Source organism: Lactuca sativa, chromosome 4, assembly GCF_002870075.4.
Source record: "Lactuca sativa cultivar Salinas chromosome 4, Lsat_Salinas_v11, whole genome shotgun sequence".
Classification (NCBI taxonomy): domain Eukaryota; kingdom Viridiplantae; phylum Streptophyta; class Magnoliopsida; order Asterales; family Asteraceae; genus Lactuca; species Lactuca sativa.
In genome coordinates, this window is record NC_056626.2 from 115521507 (window position 1) to 115544994 (window position 23488).

Sequence of the window (23488 nt, forward strand, 5' to 3'; positions counted from 1 at the left end):
AATCTCATTATTTGATATTTCATATAATTGAAAGATATATCAAATTACATTGATGATATACTAAAATTATTCAAAGTTGCGCCAAAACTAATGCAAAGTTCTTGCGAACACCAAATAAATAAGAACAAACATAAAAGCTAGCATTTATATTTATAATCAATTTAAAATAAACCAATCATGATTTAGAAAAGAATATCCATTGATGATATACTAAAATTAAATCTATATAACATTTAACATTTTATAAATTATATTACATAACTTTATTTGAATAAATAAAATAGTTGTCAATATTTAATGCAATAGAAAAAACGGTATATTGGTTGTCAATATATGTTTAAATTAGGTAACATTATTATGCAAGGAACATCTAATTAAAATGCTTATAAATATATAAATATCATAACTATATGAGACGAGGAAAGTCGTTCAACTAATAAAACAAAAAATAATATCTACAAAGAGATCTTTCAATGATTATATATATTTATCGTTTTCAATGTATTTTCTACACATTTCAATAATACCAATAACCATATATTTTTTTATAATCATTATACAATATCTATAAACGATTATATGTTTTTTGATGCGTTTCTCACGTTTAACACGGACTATAATCTAGTTATACTATATATATTACAAAGGAGAGACTTTTTTTTTTCTAAGATTCAATGTAAATAATGTCTAGTTTTTTAGGCCAACATGAAATTAATGGAAGTTACATAAACTAAACAAAAAAAATATTATTTTAACTTTATAAATAAAATAAATTCATTACAATAAAAATAATATTTTAAATATATAAAGAAATAGTCTAAGCTTCAACGTGAATAAAAATAAGTTTGGTTCAAGTGATTTTCAAATAAAAGTTGACGCATACCTACAAGACTTGACGCAAGTATTTTTTGAATTTTATATTTTATAATTAATAAAAGTTATATTTGAAAAAATTAAAAAAAAAAAAAAAAAAAAGGTTGCAATCTCATTGAAAAACTACTTTGAATAGATTTTTAAAAATGTAACTTAGACTCTTACGGTTTGCCACGGTGGACCAAGGGACCACCGCCTCCACCCTGGTCTTACTCCTCTCTTTTTTAGTTTTTACCCTTCTTTCTCTTTCCTAACTTTTTGAATAGTCAAAAAACTCAAAATTCATTTTTTTCTCTATTTTACCTATAAATAAAATTTCATAAACCGTTATTTTACCACACCTAAGTCTAATTCTTATATGTCTCTATATCTGTTTCTCTCAAAATTACTAGAAATATGTCTGTCATCTTCCTCTTTTAAGGAATTTTAAGTTATATTTGAAGCTATTGTGAGTGCTGTTAAAATTGTGCAACAAACATATAATGCTTTATGTAATGTGTGTGTATATAGAACCCCTGAATCTGTCCACCAATGTTTGATGGATTACTATATTGACGAGCATGCCATTTTTCTAAGACTGTTATTTTCGAAGACGGTTCAAGATGTTCAAACATTTATATAAATGCCTATGATTAATATTCTTGTATGTTGGCAAGTTTGGCTCTTGTGTAAGAAATAAATGTCATAAATTGCCCCCGTAATTTACAGAAAAGGTCATTGTGTACTTTTAGAGAAACGGTTTCTGTCTTTAAAAAAATTACATAAATAGTCTGTAAAGTTCTGTCACAAAAGTTTCAACACTTTGCCACTTTCGGTCTATCCTCAACTTTTTACCACATTTGTTTGTGGAGTTGGCACTTTTGGTCTCCCGGCTTCGATATTCTCTACTGCTAACCATAAAGATTTCAAGAGTTTTCCACTTTTGGTCCCTACATTTACCAAATGTGACAACTTAAGTTTTTGCCACATTAGTTTGTGGAATTGACGCTTTTGGTCCCTCACCTTCAATATTCTACTATACGACCTTACTTTCCTCAAAAAATTATACACACACAAAACAGAAACAACAAACGAGAAAAAAGAACCAAAGAAACATCGAAATATGTAAACATGAAAAAAAATTGGATCGTCGTGAAGTTCATCATTAAAGTAAAAACTAAACAGCTAACTTGCATATTTTTTTGTCTAATCTACCTACAAAAAAACTTATCATTTTGACAGGTTTATTATAGCATTTTGACAAAAAAAAAAATGACAAAGCTCATTCACACCACACACTCTACAACAATGACAATAAAAAAAATCCAATATCCAGTGAAAAAGAGCATGACAACTTCAATCCAAAATTATTATCGACAGTGTATGATTATTGTTGTGAAAATCTATTTCACTTACTTTTGTCCCACTTTTACACACCTTTTGAATTACAATATTTTAATCGTAAAAATAAATAAAACTACATTCCAGTGTAAAAAAAAGAAGGGAAAGAAACTCACCTGGGCAAAGCCTTCGCCCGATTTTTTTTCTAGTTCTTATTAGACCTTATTTATTTTACGTGGGTTTATTTCTAAAAATATATTATCCTCAAAAATTATTCATGAAATTTATCCATGTGAATTTTTTTTAATACCTAGGTAAAATTAGCGAATTTTTCTAATAAAGTTCTTTTGTTTTAAAAAATAAATAAATAAATTTTACGATTTTGCAATTTTTTCTTAATGAGTAACTCTTTTAAATAACCTACCTAATTTTTAGGAGCGGCAACTTAGGAGTGAATGAAGCCGATACGATAGTTGATGGGTACGATGGACGGTACTTCCGGTGAAACGATTACAATCATCCCAAGGTACAACCGAATTGATTCCTTGGGGATTACTAAACTGGGAAAATACCGAAAAATAGGGGGTATTTTCAAAATTTAGACATGAAAATGGACATTTCCGGGTATAGATATGCATTCCGCGGAGGTAGCTCCACGGAATCTACTGTAGCTTCGCATAATGGCAAAGTCGTAAATAAATGAGTAAATTACACGAATAGTCCCTATGGTTTGGGTAATTTGCGCGCTTGGTCCCTAACTTATTATTTTAACTCGGAAGGTCCCTACTGTTTGTTTTTGTTATGCATTTGGTCCTTACTATTTGTTTTTGTTACGCGTTTGGTCCCTGTCGTACCTAAAAAGATTTTTATTTAATAGGAAAAAATGGTGGGGTATGTAAGGTAAGATGAGGGGGTGGGTTTGGGGGTGTGTTTATTTAATATAAAGTAAAAAAACCAATGCCAAAGTGGTCTTTTTAGGTAAGATAGAGACCAAGCACGTAATAAAAACAAACAATAGGGACCTTCCGAGTTAAAAAAAGAAGTTAAGGACCAAATGCGCAAATTACACTAAACCATAGGGACCATTTGTGTAATTTACTCTAAATAAATTAGTGTATTACAAAAACAAAAAAAAAAACTCAAGATCCATTTCGCGGAGCTATAGTGGATTCCGCGGAGGTAGCTCCGACGAATGGATCTTCAGTTTTTTTTTTTTTTTTTTTTTTTTTTCAGATCGATTTTTCGGGGTTTATATTCATTTCTCCAACTAATTATTTTCAAGAAAAAAATTATGATAGTATGAATTTTTCTTGACAATGTTTGAAATGAATTTGAGGTGGAAAAAAATTAGTCTTTTAATTAGAGATCATTACATAAAAGAATCATTGGAGAATATATTTTTTTTAAACTGAAGATCCATTCCTCGGAGCTCCGCGGAATCCACTGTAGCTCCGCGGAATCCACTGTAGCTCCGCGGAATGGACCATGAGTTTTTTTTTAATACACTAATTTATTTACCATTTTGCCATTCCACAGAGCTCCTCGGAATGCATGTCTATACCCGAAAATGTCCATTTTCATGTCTAATTTTTTAAAACTATCCCATATTTTTTTACTATTACCGATATTTTCCCTACTAAACTCATATGTTTAGTGTCTCTCTATACTTTATATGCCTTCCCTTTTTATTTTTCGACCATTTATTCACCGGTCAAAAAAGAATAAATAATTTTTTACTTCTTTTGTTTATTTTACCTTTTTAGAAATATAAATACCCCCTTCCATTATAAAAAATCACATATTCTCCGATTATATTTCTTCCACTATAAAAAATCACATCTGTTGTAGGATGAGAGAGTGAAAATGAGAGCAGAAACAAAATTTGATATTCCAATGGTATAATAAGTGGATTGAGAGAGTGAGATGGATGGATACCCTCCACCGTAACACGTCTTTCAAAAAATTTAAAATATTATATTTTTAAATGAAAAGGTAATAGTATTAGATTTAAGGGTTGTTTGTTTTGCACTTACTGGGTCTGGTCAGAGCTGACTGCTGACTCGGTCAGTAGGCCGTTTGATAAACATAAACTTTGGCTTACTCGGTCAGCTATCGCTGACCAAGACCCTTACTCGGTCCGCCAATTTTTAGCAGCTAACCCAAAACAAAAAAAGGAGTTGCCTATCTTGCCATTGGCCCTAAACGAAAAAACACATATAATCCACAAATTTTGCTTCTCGTCCCATGCATCGGCGCTTCCTTCTTCAACGATTCCTTCCACAGAGCATATCACCGGCGACGTCTCATCAGCCTCTACCGGCAGCAGCCTCCATAGTAACGCAGGTAAGCCAATTTCTTCTTCTTCTTCTTCTTCTTCTTCTTCTTCTTCTTCTTCTTCTTCTTAAATTAGTAGACAAAATATTTTGTTTCCATGTTTCCATGACCTGATATGCCAATGCTCTTTAGTTTTATGAATTTTTTCTATTTTTTCGGAGGTATAACTTTCTTAATTTTTCTACTTTTCATTGCATTTTTCTTTATATATGTGTCGATTTCTTAGTTCATGTCTTAGGCATAGGACATTTTTATACGATTGACATACCACTTCAGTGGAATCCAATATTTTGAGCTCAAAAGGATTGATTAATTTTCCTTTGTTTTGTTTTCAAACGATTGCACATAAAGTGTTTGATGGAATGCTTAAATGAATTTTTTGATTAAAATGAATCTATATTGCCCTTTCTCATACCTTTAGTATAATATCCCCAAGTACTTTTTAGAGTTGACAATTGTTCTGTCTTTATGGTGATTTTGCAGCCATGGTCCTTGCTGCTTTTTTTCTTCATATCTCTGAATTCTTTTTTGTTATATTCTTGTAAATGACTAGTCAATCATTTTTGTGTGATTTTGATGTTATGATGATATTAGCAGAGATGAAGGGCAAGGGCCTAAAATTGATATCAAATGTCAAACCTTACGACTCTGAAAGAAAAGGGCAAGTCATCATATTTGTGTGCTTTTGATGGCTATACTGAAACCCAAGCAAAACAAAAGCAAAGATGATCCAGACAAGCATGTTGATGAACCTTTAACAACGTGCTCTACTATTTTTCTTCAAAATGTGGTCTTTTTATTACAATTTAGGTTATGTATTTTGTGATAAAGAATGGTTATGGGAGAAGAATACAAGTATTTTGTTTGATATGTCATTTAATTTTAAAAGGGAATACTGGTTGATGTTTTCTTATTATTTTGTGTACATTAACTACAAACAGGGTTATAAGTTGTTTATTTTTTTTAAGTTTGTTGGGTTTGAGATTAATATTTAATAGTATGTGCTTTTGTATTTCTTTTAGTTTTCATCTTTTAAAAAATATTTACAATAATATCATAGTTTTTATAAAAAAAAAATTGAAGGGTAAAATTGTCATTTTCATCATTCAGCACAATCAGACAGAGAAATAATCAAACAACATAAACTCAGTCAGATGTGGACTCAATCAGAATTTCTAACTCAGTCAGCTTCTAACCCAGTCAGCTCTAACTCAATTAGTAGTTATCAAACGACCCCTTAGTACACACCACTACCTAAAGTTAAGTTTAAACATCTACGGTCAATATCTATGTCTTTTAATTTGAACAAAATTTAACTCCAAATAATTTATATGATTTTTTCTTCTATTAATATCAGTGTCGTAAAAACTCTGACTAGGCCCCGATTAATCTCAGATTAATCCATACGCGATACTTGACACTCGACCAACTAGCGGACCTCTAATGATTAATTTTTGCATATACAATGAATGAAGCATTAGAAAACAATGAAATGTTAACACTTTAAAGAAGTTATATCTTAATAATATAAGTTATTTGATGAATTACTATTGTTGTATTAATCATATTAACATATTTTATATTAGTGGAATTTATGAACTTTGTTATAATATTAGTCATATTTAATTTTTAAAAATTTAACAAACTAGTAATTAATGATCATCGATTAATCCCTACCTACCCGATTAATGCCTTAACATTAATCCACCAACTAGCTAACGTTGAGTATTTGTTTACAACTTTGATTAATACTAAAAAAATGTCTTGCTATACTAAGTGATAAAATAGTGTTTTTACCTATTAAACCTTCCAATATACTCTTCATGCCAAGGCACAAACCTCCAATATACTTGCAACCATACAACCATGAAGAAGAGAAAAAGAAGCCCATTTCTCAACCGTGAAGAAGAGAGAAAGAAGCCCATTTCTCAAATATGATGGTAACTATCCATCACAACCACGACCACCAAGAGGCATTGGGATTTTGTGTACCGCTAAAGACGTGTTATGTGGTGTCTATTTTGGAAGGCCTTAAGGGCTTGTTATTTCACATTACCCTTCTACTTACAACACTAATCTTACTTTCCCCTTGCTCTTCATACTTTCCTTGAATAATCACTATGGAAATTCTTTGTGATTCATTTTTAGTTTAATTAATTTTATAGTGCTTTCGAAGTTGCAATTTGTTTTATTAATGGATTTGTAAATAGTTACAATAGAAGCTTTAATTATGAGGGAGGGAGTCATTGCGGACTGAAGGAAAGATGGGGAGGAGTCATCAGTGTACCTTTATGAACACCATTTACTGGTAGGATGTAGGGATTAGACCGGTCTCGAAATCGAGCTGAGAACAAAAAAACGAAAACCAAAAATGAGAAATTATGGGAATCGAAAATACCAGTTAGTTCCAGTTTTTTGGTTCCAAAAAACTGCAAGGAATTGTCTTAACTATTTTGTTTGTCAATTTTTAGGGCTATGCAACTAAACTATTTCTTAACCAATTTAATTGTTTTTAGCCTAAATTGTAGCCAAAGCAGAGGGCTATAGCTTGGAGTGAAAATCAGCTCATTTCAAGCTCACATGATGGAGTTATGGCCATTTAAAATTAGGAAAAAAATAATAAACAATTATTATTTAAAAAAAAAAAAAAAAAAAAACTTAGAGCCCTAATAGCTCCCTTTTAGATTTTTAGAGTTGTGTGTGTAACTCAGTTGTTTCTAAACCAATTCAATTGTGTTTGAGCTTAAATTGAAGCCAAAATAAAGGGCTACAACCTAAGAAAAAATCAATTTATTCTGAGCTCGTATGAATATTTTGAGCTCATATGAAGAAGTTATATCCGTTCAAAGTTGGGCACAAATTATAAACAATGATCGCCATGTTTAGTTTACCATGTTCAAATGTATATTGATTTTTAACTTAAAATATAATTTATCAACACTTAGGGTAAATGGCACAAAAAAAACACTCTTTTTATACAGAAATTCGATTTTGACACCGTGTTTATTTTGTGTCAATTTTGACACTGTGTTTTCCAATTTGTTACAATTTTGACCACTTGACCGGTTAACCAGGTTACATGCTGACGTGGCATGCTGACGTGTCAAAATTGATTTTCTTTTCCACAAAAAACACTAGGTTTTCACTTTTTTTCGATTTTGACACTAAGTTTAATTTTTTATTTCAATTTTGACACTATGTTTTTTTTTTGTTCCAATCGAACATTATTTATCAAATTTTGTTCAATTTTGTCTATTTTTCATTTGAAACCGTATAAATACATTTTTTTTATTACATTTTAAACCGTATAAACATATTTTTTTCGTTTAAAAACCACATTTTTATTTAAATGCAAAGTGTTTTTTTCTCACGTTCAAAGCATTAGTTATATAATGAGAATCAAACTAATCATAAGCTTCTAATAAGATGTAAAAATTTGATGCGTTGCAAACTTGATATCCGAGTTTTGATCGACTACACACCTCCAAACATATTTTAAAGTTGCATATTTAATAAAAAATATAATTTTTATATAGCTAATACATATTTAATTATTTATACATAAAAATATGGTTTGAGTGTAAAAAAAATGTATTTATACAAAACTATGGTTGTTAAATGAAAAAAAAAACATATTTATACGGTTTAAATGTACAGTTTCAAATAGAAAATTGTCAACATTGAACAAAATTTGAAAAAATGATGTTCGATTTTGAACAAAAAAACATAGTGTCAAAATTGAAAGAAAAAATTAAACTTAGTGTCAAAATAAAAAAAATGAAAACTTAGTGTTTTTTGTGAGAAAAAAAATTCAATTTTGACACGTCAGCATATCATGTCAGCATGCCACGTCATCAAAATTGACACGTCATCATGCCACGTCAGCATACAACCTGGTTAACCGGTCAAGTGGTCAGAATTGTAACAAATTGAAAAACACAGTGTCAAAATTAACACAAAAAAACACGGTATCGAAATCGAATTTCTTTGTAAAAATAGTGTTTTTTGTGTCATTTACCTCAACACTTACAACACCATATCAAAAAAAAAAACAAAATTGTACTGTATTTTGTGAGTAACTTGAATCGTAATGGTTGAAGTTTGGGATCCGACATGAGTTCACCTATCCCCAATGGAACAATACCACCATGGTAAAAACTCGTAAAAGATGGATGACTTAAAAACTCGGAAGTCGGAAACAATAAGTAAATGTCAAATTAGAGGTGTCATGTCAAACAACAAAAGTCTATGACATATGAGCCGTACTTATTGAATGAAAAATACATGCGACACGTGAAAGAGATGGAAAGTTTGAAAAAAATTCATTAATTCTACGACTATTTACAAAGAGGTTGATTGTTGAGAAGACTTCCACATAAACTAGAGTTGCAAATCTATTGCATTTTGCATATAGTTCGCAAGTTAATTCATCTGACAAAAATTATATCATAAATTGCTGAGATCATTTTTGCAAATCTGATGGTAAATGAAGTTAAATATAAATAATAAATTGTATAATGATATATGAGAATTCATGTTGTTTCCCGTGACGTACTTTCAGAGTTTTTTTTTTTTTTTTTTTTTTTTTTTTTTTTTTTTTTTTTTTTAACTTCTATTTGATGTAGAATACATTCAAAATGTTTTCTGCATAACTACACATATGACGCAAAATATAAGAAAGCACTAAGTTTTATAACTTTTTTTATTTTACTTTTTTATTTTATAGTGATCCAAACCATTATACCTTCTTATCTCTAAAAGAACACTTTCCCCAGTTCGGTTTTGATGTCAAGACAAAACATCAAAAACACAATGTTTTCATGATTAATGATTTAGGTATTTAGCCATTATATTAGTTATCATAATAATCATAAGAACAAAGGGGCGTTTAAGATTTGCTTATTTAACTTATTAAATATTTTTTTGATAAAAATACTTATTAATTTATGTGTTGACAAAAATATGTTTCTAAAAAGTATTTGGAAAGTTTGCATGGTAGCAAGAAACTATAAGTCATTTTAAAAAAAATTACGTAAGCATACACAATTTTCAAAAATTTTGAGGAAATTTCATTGACCTTTCCTATATTCTTTTATAAAAATAAAGTTGCTTTTTTCTATATTTTATCCACACTTTCGACCTAACTTTGAAAGTTTTTGCCTTTTTGGGATACACAAACACAAACACTAGAAATTTATAGGGTCATCACTCATCATAGACAAGCATGGCTTCATAATCAATTCTAGTTTAAAGAAAGAGCAATCTTGTTTCATCGATGCTCCTCTTCCTTCACAAACCATAGTAGCAAACATTCGATGAACAATCATGTACAAATTCACAATAATTTTCAAATTTTCAAATTTGTTATAATAATCGCTTACCCAATCAAATTACAAAGTTCCATCTTCGTTTCCATAGTTAACATTTCTGCTATTGTTATCAGTATCTGTTCATGATAATCAGAAGTCGAGTGATCATTAATGATTTAATGATACGTTTGTTACAACGCACACGACTTAATTTAACCCTTTATCGATTAAAAAAAAAAAAAAAAAAACATACCTAACTGAGGCGAGATATATCCACATCTTCCGGGATCTTAAATGTATCGGCTGCACCAAATTTTCTAAATTCTTCACCCGTAGAAGCTTCATCTTCATTTTCACTATCATACTTATCATCATCATCTTCTTGTTCATGAGAATGTGGAATTGAAGGATCTTTCACACTTTTCGATATGCAATTTTGTGTTGCGAGCATTTTGACGCGTCCAAGATGCGAGATTTCAACAACCGTGGTGTCGTCTTCTACAGGGAGAGGTTGTTTCCATGGCTCTCCATCCATTCGCATATACGTGCACTCTGCTGCACCCTTGTGGAATTCAAATCTCACCCGATGTGTCTATACAACAAATTGCACGAAATAAATTACCCCAAAAAAACGGAAGTTTTTGAACTGTGTGCAATGGATTGAGTTTTAACCTGAGCCAAACGGGTGCCATGTCCCTTTGGTGCAAGGAGAACAAGCCCATGCCATGCATCTCTAAACCCAACAATCTCAATAAGCCCATCATCAACATATGGTCGGGTCAAGTCTCTCTGAAACACAATCACAAAATATGTCAAAAAAAAAAAAAAAAAATCAAGAAATGGGAATACTGGAAAAGAGTAGAAAAGAAGACGAAATTATAATACTAACATCACGAGATTTGTGCTGATTTGGTGTTCCCCAAGGATTTAGTCCACCAGAGAAGCTAGGCAAATTGATGCATAAAATTGACCGGATACTGCAAGTCAAACAAGGATGATATGATGTTACATTCAATTACATATACTCGAAAGTGAAGAAGATGAAATACAACCCAAGGAAATACAGCTATCTGTAATGAGCTACCTATGATGTATTTTGAGGTCTTTCCAGCCACCATGCCTTTGCATAACCTTAACCTTTATAAGCTGGGCAATATTCCTGCATTTTATTTAAAAAAAAAAAAAAAAAACAATTTAGCAATTGGACTATTGTTCTTATATAATTGTTATATAATAATATTTCAGTGGCTAAATCACTAAATGATAAAGTGTTAAGAAACTCACTTTGAAGAAGGGTGGAAGAGTGATGCTGCAAACCACCCTTGAGTACACCCAATCTTTGCATATGTACTCTACAAAGCACATGGTCACTGAATTGATAAAATGGTAAAAGTACATCGTGTTTTCTCTATTTTGCCCTTTTCCCTTATCTGGAAACATATTGCCTTTATTCATTATCATACATTCATACCTGATTAGTCAACTGATTTTTGAATTTTTCTGGATGCAATTTCCTCTCACAATGAAACGCATACGATACTTGAGCATCCATCCCTAAATATAATAATTTTCTTAGAATTTTTATTTATAGCAAAACCCTTGGAAATTTCTAGAATTTTTATTAAAATGTTGAGACTTACCCATGCTGAAATAATTCCAGAATCCTCCACGAAATGTGTCGTAGCCTGACTGAGGACATTAACCGAGTATACATTAACAAAATATGTAATGAAGATTATTCGACTTATTATTTTGTGTTATAATAAAAATTAAATTGATAATGGGATACTTTACCACATTAAGTTCATCTGTATCAGACACACGATTAAACGCATGTAAAGAATGTGGCAACTCCAAAGGGGGAATGGGATCACAAGACCCTTCTTTTGGGGCAGATTTCATCCTCATAAGAATATGCCAGCTGTCCATTATGTGGTAAAAAATGAAAATGTGAAATCAACTATAAATAAAGACAAAAAAAAAAAAAAAAAAAAAAAAATAGGGATTAGGGTTTACCTGTCAATCTCCATTTCTTTTCCTTCCATAACTTGCTTCAAGAATTTCAAAACAGATTCACGATCTGTTCCTGGATTCTTTTTTCCCTGAAAATTATATTATTTTTTAATGTCAAATGCAAAAAATATAACATTCTTCTATTTTTATTTGTTTAATAATATCTTACCCAACCAAATGCAAATGGGAGATTGTTTCCAGTTCCTAGAGGCACGGTTGCTATTGGTGGTGGATGAGATAACTTCAGATCACTCACAACTCCAAGCAGCCACCCAGCAGTTCCATCTCCACCTGCAACCTGAAGAAATACAAATACTGCCACGTCAGCAAATATTATACTTATTTAAATATATTTGAAAAGCTAAAATATAATCGTAAATTAACTCACAATTATTCGTAATTGCTTCTCTATTGTAGTTGCTAATGCATCTTTATTAAGTTTGAGGTTTTCTATATTCAGGTACAATCTGCGTAACACTTTATCTGGAGCTTCTTCACCTAAATCAAAAACCTTTTGTAGGCAAAAAAAAAAAGTTAGATTTAATGAAAATATTATTCTAAACCTAAATTAATCAATAAATAACAAAATGATGAGAATACCTGATTCTCATTTAGAACAGAACGGTATGTGACAAGAAGCTCACTGCCCAACTGCCCGCCACTTTTGGAGTTGACAAATACTATTGTCGGGCAGGTGGGTCCCACGGAAGGAACCTCAAATTTTCCGCCCGAAACAAGAATGTATTCGGGTATAAAAAATTCGTTTAAAAAGTTTTCTGGATAGGATGTATGATTCTTCATTACGCAAAAACCAACTGCAGTTACAAAATATGAAGATTTTAGGGATTTAAATTTAACAAGATCGGTGAGGCTCAAATTGTATGAGGTGTAATGGAGTATAATCGGTATGAATTATAAACAAGAAAGAGCAATGTAGTTTTATTGATTTGTTTATTATAGCATCCTACTTATTTTCTGATTTTCTTTTTCTTATTAGAACATTTACTTTGAAAAATCTATCAAATTATAGCAATGTAATCTAGCAGCCTAACAACAACCCAGTTGATTATTGTAAGATAATCAAAAACTAAATTATTTTATTAATTTTGGAATTGATAGTGTATTGAACTCTTATAGTATCTGTTTACTGTTTGATGATGGAATCATGTCGCTGTTGAAGGTGAAGGAACATGAGCATCTTTGATCCAAAATTCCAATTTTAATTTTTCTTTTTCTTCCTCGGAACAAAGGGGTTATTAATTACAGGATCCATTATTCCAAAAGAATCGAATCAATTTTTTCATAAAACTCAAAGTGTGATCATCATTTCTAAATCACTTAAAAAAAATCGGCGCTATCCGGCAAAATTGAACAATTCCAACCCAAAAAAATGAATGAATAAAAATAAAAAGACAGAACTTGAATCCAACAACTTTTTATATGACAATCACCCAAAATTCTCCGAAAAGAGCTCGCAACTTTTCAAAAATATATATATATAATTGGTCGAAATTCAAAAAGGGAAAAAGAAAAAAAAAATTGGGGGTGAATGACGAACCTGGTGTTCCGGCTTCGGAGCGATTTCGGAGAGGAATTCAGATCTGAAAATTGTTGAAAGAAGAAAGTGAAAGCGAGTAGAAGACGTCTCAAGCGGATCGTCTGAAGAACGTGAGAGTTAAAGTTGACTTCTTTTGAATTCTATACGAAATCTTCGGCACGAGGAGATGGCTGTCATTGCTGCAATTCCATGTGTGTGTATGTATGTATGTGTGTGAGAGAGAGAGGGTGGGAGAGATTCTGAATAAACCAAAAGATACAGAGTTTTTGAAGAGTCGAGTGGTTGATGGTGACGTAATTTAAGAGCTTTCTCAGAAATATCAAAATGGGTGAAATCAAAGATACCACCAAAATTTGTTTTGATACCACCAAAATTTGTAAAATTATAGACAAAATTGCAAAAATGGTCCCCGTTTACAAATTTTTAGGGTTTAGTCCAAATTTCGAGTTTTTTGGATTTATAGTTATTTTGGAGTGGTTTGTATGTGAAAATAGTCCCTCTGAAAATGGTCCCTGCAGCTATCGAAATTGATGGTTCTATATGGATTTGAGGGAAATCAAACAGGGTCAGTTATGTGTGGTTTTGAAATCGGAATCACAAAATTATTTGTGTGATATATGTGCTTTTTCTAAATTTTTAGTGTTTATGTATATGAAGTGGGTACAGATGAAGAATATGTGATGTAGAGAGAGAGAGAGAGAGAGAGAGAGATATGTGGCCCCAAATTAGGTAATTATTTTACTTTTCATTTAAATTAAATAGAAAAAGCAGAAAAAAATATATCAGAATGGCATAATAGTCTTTCCAGTTTACTGAGGGACCAAAAATGCAAAGAAACTAGCTCAAATTGACCACCAAGCCAAAAAAGTCATGTTTTGGACTAAAACCCCAAAAAATGCATATCACAAGTAGCATTTTTGCAATTTTGTCAAAATTATATTCAAAATAGGGTTTAGACGCTGTTGAAACGTAGGAATGTTTAAAAAGGAGGACGACAAAAATAAAACTTGAAAGTATATCCTAAATATATTAATAAAATTATCAAAAAAGTATGTAAGAGGCCAAAATATAATAAAAAATCAAATTGTAATGTATAAAATACTAATAATTTAATTTTAAAATTATGATCGATAAAAACTATTAAATAAAAATTAATTGAGAGGAAAAGTATAAATATGAAAAAATTTTAGGACCAAAACCTAAATTGTTATTTCCAAAAAGTTTGTTGTTTTACATTTAATACTACCGTAAATTACATGATGGTCCCTATGGTTTAGGGTAATCTGCATGCTTATATCGATTAATACATACAAATTCCGATACCAAAAAATTACAAATTTCGGATATTAAATAATTGATTTATTCGAATAAAATAGAATAGGGAAAACTTAGAAATAAAATATAAAAGGAAACTGGAAAAAAAATATCGAAAAGAAAATAAAAAAGTCAGACAAAAATAAAAAAGAAAATTAAAATTAAAATCCAAAATTATTTGATTTAATAAAAAAATAATAATAATAAGTATAACCAATTTTAAAAGACAATTTAAAAAATAATTGAAAAACATTATTGATAGGTAATGTGAATGGAGGGTTTTTTTTAAGAAAGTTGGGGTTTCTTTAAAGATAAGGAAGTTATAATACTCTTAGCATCTTACTACATCATCATTTTTTACGTCCTTATTTTTCTCTCTTAATATTTGGAAGAAAATAGTAATGTAAGTTTAATAGGGTTTATTTTGGAAAAAAAAAAAATAATAAAAGAAAAATGAATCCAGCGACTCAAAAATGAGTTGAATTGGAGGAAGCCAATTACATGCAAGAACAAGCCTCTCTCTGACCCATCCTTAGCGAGCCCCCTAGTGAGAGATAGGGGCAGTGTTCCCTCTCCTACAGCGAGCTTAGCAAGGGGGTTTTACACCCTCACTCCTCTTAGTCTAAGAAGCCCTTTTAGTTTAAACCAAAATCACAGATGTCAATACATATTTACGGAAGGCAAACAGGTAACAAGTTGCGCCACTATCCCTTTCTGGATGGCAAAACTAATTCTTTTGAAAACAACATCTACAGATCTATGAGATATAAATTAGAATGCATGACTCATTGGACTCTGTTGAGGAGCTTCACCGCCTCTGGTGCGAGAAAACCAAATGTATCAAATGCAAAAGGTACAAACACATGTTGATTTTCTATAAATGCATTCTCGTGCTTTGCCCCTTTGCATGAAGCGGTTTTCAAAACAGTCTGTCCTGCTGTGAAACCCCCGCTCCTCAAACCGACGAGACGAGAGACCCCACTAAGATCCACACAAGCGTGCTTCCCTCCTACCCATCCAAAGACCAAAATGTCAGCTGACTTGAGTGTGGATCTTCCATCCTGCGTGCCCGTCAAAAAGTTCATAGGCTCTTCTTTCTTCACAGAAATACGAGCACGCCGACAAACATCAAAGAGAACATCTCTAACCACATCATGTCAGTACTTGAAACCATGGAGCTCGCTACAATGAATTGCATGTTCCCCAAAAGTGTCCAAACATGTCTTACGGCAAAATGTGCATATCTCGTCAATTGGGAATAGAGGAATCATGAGGCGGTAACGAATGATAGTTCGGTGAAAGATCTAGTATGTTCAAGAATCATATTAAAGTGATATTGCTAATTAACATATGATACTAATGGGTGACACTAACAACAACTTGATATCATTGATTATTTATTAGAAAATTGATTTTAATAAATATTCATAAACTCTTATAATTAAATTGGAAATTATTTATTTCTAGGAAATAATAATTTTCATTAGCAAGTAACATTATATTTAATTCATATGGTATGAATTAAAAAGTTAAAGTTTATATTTTATAAACTTGGTTTATAAAATATAAAGCTTTTGTCTTCTTCCTTTAAATAAGAGTCAAAAGATAAGAGTATGGCTTTCATGTTAATTTATTCAAAAATAATAGGTATGGAGAAAGCATGAGGGACAAGCTTATCTAAAGGGATTAATCATTAAGGACCTTAAGATTAAGTCTTCACTTCAACTAGCTTAGAAGCTTTCATGTTGTGTGTCCTTTTTTACATGCAAATTTCGAAATTCCTAAGCTCTCCCTCATTCTCTTTTGTTTTGTTAAGAACACTTGAAGATTACTTGCATTTATACTCTCTTGAAGTTTATACTTTAGTTATAAACTTCAAGCTTAAAAGTTATATGAGTTTTACAAGAATAACATCTTAAATCAAGTCGAGTTATTGTTGGTGTCTCAAAGGTTCCACATTATTCATCAACTTCCAAGCCTCCCAAGATGACCCAAAGAACAACAAAGGTTGTTATTTCTTCATCCTTTCTATGGTTGGTGTTTAAATCTTTCTATAACTTGCAAGATGATCCTTAGTAGGTATAAAATGTTTATGTTATTTTTGAAAATCATAAGTCTTCCGTTTGCCATTTTGTAGTTTTTGAACTATTTTTGAAATAAAACGCAACATTCGGTACTCCACAGGAGACATATACTGGTCGAGACCATCAATAGGGATAGTTAGCAGAAAATCTTGAGCATAGGGTGCCTAAAGACACTCAAAAACTGATTTCTATCTAACAATCCTTTCGAAGTCGACTTCTATATTTTTGACGATTTTGCTAAAAAGGGCACACGCCAATGCTTTTTGGGATTTAGGGGGTGTCCTTATTAGTGAAACCACTACAGTCGAATCCCGGAATCGTATCGCGAAGGCGAGTCAAATCACATAGGTAATCAGAGTCCATACCATATATGTCACTATCACATAAGATGTGGTTTTGTAATGTCCAAGATTGGGCCCTCGAGGCTACAAATGCGTAGGAGGAAACCTCGTGTGGTGAGTATAAACCCAAACCACCGAAACGAACAAGCAAGGAAGACAAACGCCACTGGATGTCTCTAAAGAAGGGGCCTTCACATACCACCATATCCTCGATAGATCCGCGCAATCATTTGTCAAAGAACAAAGTCGCATCTTCTATGTGCACCGGTTGGCATGTCCTTAAACCAAAGAAAAGTTTTGCAATGCTCATACATGATCGAAGCAAAAGAGATCATTATGTGGGTCACATACACATTGACCACTCTCTCCATGGCCAACTCGCTAATAAACCTTGCGTCTCTGCTAACACCCCCCCTAAGGAGCTTCACCCCCAAAGACGGTCTCCCAATATCCGTTGGGAATAAATCGTCACGAAGCTTCCTACCATCATAGGAGGGCCAAAAAATCCCTATTTTCTTAATGTTCAACTCAAGACCCAAACCTGGACCATTCACCCGAATAATGTTCAACACTCTAGCCACCTCCTTTGAGTCCCCAATGACAGTCTCATCATCTAGATGCCAAGCATGGAGGAGGAGCTTTCAATTGTCTCTAATCTTGTGCACAAGCGAGTGCAAAACGAGGGCAAAAAGAAGAGGTCCCAAGAGGTCTCGTTGCTTGCCCATATAAGAAATTCATCCACAAATAAATAGAAGGGCACATCCTCCTAACCTCATGGAGCAAGGCTGATCTATCCACCAGGTTAAAGGCATTCGAGAAATCCACTATAAGCATTGCAAGAGACCCATACGTGTGGTGTTCACTCAACAACCTATTAGCACTATGCAACCAGTTGCGAGTCTAGAATAAAAAACCATATGGTTCACTAATTTTTCTATATAAATTTAAATAATTTATTGATAAGTAGGTCCTAAATTTTTTTCTAAGGTATGTCAAAGAAAAATCTATAGACATTTTACATAAGTTAGAAAAATTAGGTGGGTCATTAGACCCACCTTCCATATGTATAGCCTCGTCACTGTTTGTAACACAACCTCAGCACCTACGGACACACCAACCCCGAACTGAAAATCATTGAGGTATTTGGTCATGTCTTTACCCACACATTTCATAGCAACTTTGAAAACCAGACGTCTCCAAATAGTGCCTACTACAATTGGACGGATCTCGTTGTATGGTTTAATCAGAGGTGTGAGAGGAGCGTGTGCAACAAACTCTGCCAAAATGGACGAACATCTTCCCGCTAACCATAAATTAACCACTGCAGTGATAGCACGTAGGAGATTTGTGGCTATAGCAGACCCTTCTCCATAAAGGGCATCCAGAATGTGTTGAGCCCTCAAGCCATCTCTCTCGCATGAAGTTCCTTTAGGGAAAGATTTAATGCAACCAAATACACAATCAAGGGGAGGTTCAAAAATTATGGGGCTCGGCATGGATGGGGGTGGCCTGAAAGGGTGTTTGTACTCCAAAGCTTTAATAATATCACCATTGTATGGAGCGACACCCGATGAACACAACACTTTCGTTGTTGCGGTAAAATGCTCATCTGCAACCTTACGGAGACACTACCTGATGTTGGTGTTACTCGATGTAGATTCCTTCTGAAGGATGCCTCCACCTTGTCATGTGGCCCCAACCTCGGGATTATCTAACATATTTTTAACTAACGCACAAATACCATCCTCTTTCCCCCATGTATCCAAGGACTTCAAAATGGAGCTTTGTTGTAAGGATTTTCTATTCCCAGACCTACATTCTTGTCTATTCTTGTGCCTAAACACCTGTAGAGTGTAGCGAGGAAGAAGTAACAGATAAATTCATGCATCAACCGAACCGGGTTGAATAATCACCTTGAAAATAGTTGTTTTCAAAGCCTAAAAAGAAAGCAAGGCAACAACTCTGGGGATTGTTTAACATATTTTTTGAATCTTCTTTTTTCCATCCTATCCACAAATTTTATAAAACATATAAAGCCTAAAAATATTATAATATAATTTGTTTAGTTAATTTTATTGATGCCATGTTTAATTAAAGGAATATATAAAAATCGGAAAAAAAATACTAGAAAAAGTTGGTGCATGGGGTTTTGGGATTTGCAAAGTGACAAAAGGTAGTAAGGTACCCAACACTAATCTCAGATGCAGCCTCCTGCAAAGCTCTCTGATTTAGGAACCAAGATACCCTCATTTTCCTTTTACTTTTTTGCTATTTTGAATCTTAAAATGTCAAAGTTACCTTTAAAAGTTTATTTTACTCTCACGATTTATCTCAGATTATCAAAAAGATGACTACTTATTATTTTTTATTAATAAAAAAGTTAAACATAATTTACTTTTAGTTACATTTTTAAAAAATGCAGTTTCATATGTAATATATTTTGAAGACAATATCAGAGACAATAAGACATAAAGAACATTTAAAATAAATAAATAATTAATTAAAAGAAAATTTTATTTAAGACTGCGAAAGATTTATTAAAAGTGGATTAGTAAGGACCAATCTAAGGGTCTTCCGGTTTCAACCCATTTTTTACATTAATTTTTTTTACATTCTATTTCTATATTTAACATATGAAAATAATTTTTTATTTTAAAATAAATATAAACTAAGTAAAATCAAAACTAATAAAAATATTAGAATATACAAAACTAATTAAAACGTATAAAACTATTTTGATACAAGTATTTATGTATGTAGTATAACTAACAAAAGCTTTAAAGAGAAATATCTAAACGGGTTATGTAAGTCATAAACTCATCATTCTCACCCCACCATTCAAGTCCTTGAAATGGGAGTCGTTGTCTTGAAGGTACCGACAGTACCTCCCAAAAATTCATCAAACCAACCTACGATTCCGTTCACCCTTATAAAAAATAGTGGATTCTTTGGTGAAGCTAAGTTGTTTACTCTAACTTTTTTAGTTACTAACAATCATAAAACGAATATGACAAAACCGAAGAGAAATATTGTCCTTTCTATGTTTATAGAATTGAAGAAAGTGTCATCTCAAAATATGCGCAGCACTCAAAAAATGTAATAGTGATTGAATCTAGATATTGTTTGAAGGTCTTTGTACATTGAAGTTGATCTGAAACCTTCAATCTCTCACCGATCAAAAGAGACACATGTCGAGTATAATGCCCCAACATCGATGAATTTATCCCACACCGCTTTAGCATGCTTTAGCATGCCACAATCAACGAATAAATGTTGAGCCTTCTTAACCTCCATGTCACATAAAGGATAAAGGGTGGAATCAATTGATGTTGATTTCTTTCTTTTCCAAGATTCTTCGTATGTGAATATGATCCAAACCAATCCTCCAAACTAAAATATTAACCTTCACAGAGATTTTTTTTAATTCCAAAGTGTAACACCAAGCAAAGACTCCAAAGTGAAGACATCATGGTACTTTCTCTACGAGGCAACCAATTAGGCCCTCAAATTAGATAATCCTTATGCCCACGAATCATTATCATTATTGGTATTAAACATGTGGATAATTTGCATAATGTTACCTATTTCCGTGTCATATCTTCCGGTATGTAGAGGTCGTATCAAATCTAACTCCACAAAATCAAATACAAACTTATCCAAATCATATAATCCTTTTTTCAATTGAAAGCGGAAATAATCTAGGAAATAATTCACAAAAAGCTTGCCACTCCTCCATTTAGGGCAGTTAATCGGGTCAACCGGATCGGGTTTCGAGTTAAATTGGTCGATTTGTCGGGTTTTCACAAAAAATAATTTAACCTGACACCTGACCCTATTAAGGTATGGGTTGGTCGGGTTCGGGTTAATCGGGTTTCAGGTTAATAGGGTTGGGTTAGTCGGGTTAATACACTAAACACGTAATTTAAACATAATATATATGGTTTTTTCAAGAGTGCAGTCTAATATAAACCCAAACCATTTTTTACTCTTTCTTAATATCAAGAATGCATACAAATTGAAATAAATTAAAAATAAAAGATCATGAACCTCATGGTTATTACAACTAGGGGTGTCAAAAAAACCCAAACCCGATTAACCCGACCCGACCCTAACCCGAATAAGGTAATTAGGGTCGGGTTCAATAGGGTTAGAATTCCAAATCGGGTTATTCGGGTTAACCCGAAACCCGATTTTTTTGTAAAAATCAACCAAACCCGATTTGTAGTTAGGGTCGGGTTTAGGGTTGATTTTTACAAAAAAATCGGGTTTCGGGTCAACCCGAATAACCCGGTTAGGAATTCACAACCTTTACATATTTCACTGCTCTTTACTTGAACTATACAAAAAGACTACAAATCCTTTGAAAATGTAAATTTTTGTGACTCTAGAAGCATACGAGGGTTAAGTAACTCCCATTTGTGAAGTTGAAGTCCAAAAAGATATAAAACCCCGCATCTCAAAATTATTAGAGCGGCTGAGAAAGTAAAGATTTTATTTTGATAGTTATTTCTACTTTAAACTAACTATAAATATGAATAAACTACATGGTGTTGATCGCTAACTAGAGATTGAAAGTTCATCTATTTAATATTTATACTGGAAGAACTCTTTTAGTTATTGTGCTATGCATGTTTTCTCGTATGTTGTAATAACCATGAGGTCCATGATCTTTTATTTTTAATTTGTTTCAATTTGTATGCATTCTTGATGTTAAGAAAAGAGTAAAAAAATGGTTTGGATTTATATCAGATTGCACTCTTGAAAAAATCATATATGTTATGTTTAAATTAAGTGTTTAGTGTATTAACCTGACTAACCCGGCTAACCCGACCCTATTAACCCGAAACCCGATTAACCCGAACCCGACCAACCCATACCTTAATAGGGTCGGGTACCGGGTTAAATTATTTTTTGTGAAAACCCGACTAACCCGACCTGTTTAACCCGAAACCCGATCGGGTTGACCCGATTAACAGCCCTAATTACAACATACGAGAAATAATGCATACCACAATAGCTAAAAGAGTTATTCCATTATAAATATTAAATAACGATCAACACCATGTAGTTTATTCATGTTTATAGTTAGTTTAAAGTAGAAATAATTATCAAAATAATATATTTACTTTCTCAGCCGCTCCAGTACTTTTGAGATGAAGGTTTTATATCTTTTTGGACTTCAACTTCACAAATGGGAGTTGTTTGACCCTCGTATGCTTCTAGAGTCACACAAATTTACATTTTCAAAGGGTTTGTAGTCTTTTTGTATTGTTCAAGTAGAGAGCAGTGAAATATGTAAAGGTTGTGAATTCCTAACCGGGTTATTCAGGTTGACCCGAAACCCTATTTTTTTGTAAAAATCAACCCTAAACCCGACCCTAACTACAAATCGAGTTTGTCGGGTTAACCAAAATAACCCGATTTGGAATTCTAACCCTATTGAGCCTGACGCTAATTACCTTATTCGGGTTAGGGTTAGGGTCTGGTCGGGTTAATCGCGTTCGGGTTTTTTTGATACCCCTACCTCCACTTATCAATTAATTAAAAATAAAAAAAAAACTATTTAAGAAAAATAATTTGCTGATAAGTTCACAAATAGTGAAGTCCTTAAACTTTTAAAGATTCGAAGTTTTAAGGCTTACATAGGGGTGTAAACGATCCGAGTCGAACCGAATACTATCAAAATCGAAGCCCGGCTCGACTAAATTACTCGAGCTCGAAACCCGGCTCTAACTCGACTCGAGCCTTAATTTTAAGCTCGAGCTCGGGCTCGTGAAATACTCAACAGTCTTGAGCTCGGCTCGGCTCGGCTCGACTAATATTTAAAAAAAATCAAAATCACTAAATTGAGTAAGAAATATTAAACATTCCACATGAAAATGTCCAAACTACCAAAAAAACTACTATTAATCACCTAATATCAATATAACATCAACCATATATGTCATAAATGAATAATTATAAAGAAATGACATATATGTTATAAATGAACAATTATAAAGAAATGGCATATATGTAAATTACACTAAGCTCGACTAAGCTCGCGAGCCTTACGAGCTGAGTATTTTTGTACTCGAGCTCGGCTCGATAAAGGTACTCGAGTAGCTCGAGCTCTCGACTAAGCTCGCGAGCCTTACGAGCCGAGTATTTTTGTACTCGAGCTCGGCTCGATAAAGGTACTCGAGTAGCTCGAGCTCGACTCGATTAAGGTCGAGTCGATTTCGAGTATTTTCCGAGTCGGTATCGAGTTTCTCGCGAGTTGGCTTGTCTCACTTACACCCCTAGGCTTACTTGAGCGTAACAAAATAATCAAAAGATAATGATTAAAATGTCTAATCATTC

At 32.6% G+C, this 23488-nt stretch overlaps 1 protein-coding gene across 1 annotated transcript; it reads right to left on the minus strand.

Moving 5' to 3' along the window:
* Nucleotides 1-9703: 9703 nt before the first annotated feature.
* Nucleotides 9704-13698, minus strand: LOC111899689 (diacylglycerol kinase 5). Its single transcript, XM_023895546.3, has 14 exons — nt 13408-13698; nt 12450-12664; nt 12238-12360; nt 12019-12147; nt 11853-11938; nt 11631-11757; nt 11477-11525; nt 11308-11390; nt 11121-11188; nt 10921-10995; nt 10726-10813; nt 10509-10625; nt 10090-10428; nt 9704-9973 (listed from the first exon to the last, which is right to left on the minus strand). The coding sequence occupies exons 2-13, from the start codon at nt 12648-12650 to the stop codon at nt 10090-10092; spliced, it is 1485 nt and encodes a 494-aa protein (XP_023751314.1). The 5' UTR covers nt 12651-12664; nt 13408-13698; the 3' UTR covers nt 9704-9973.
* Between the last annotated feature and the right edge of the window lie 9790 nt (nt 13699-23488).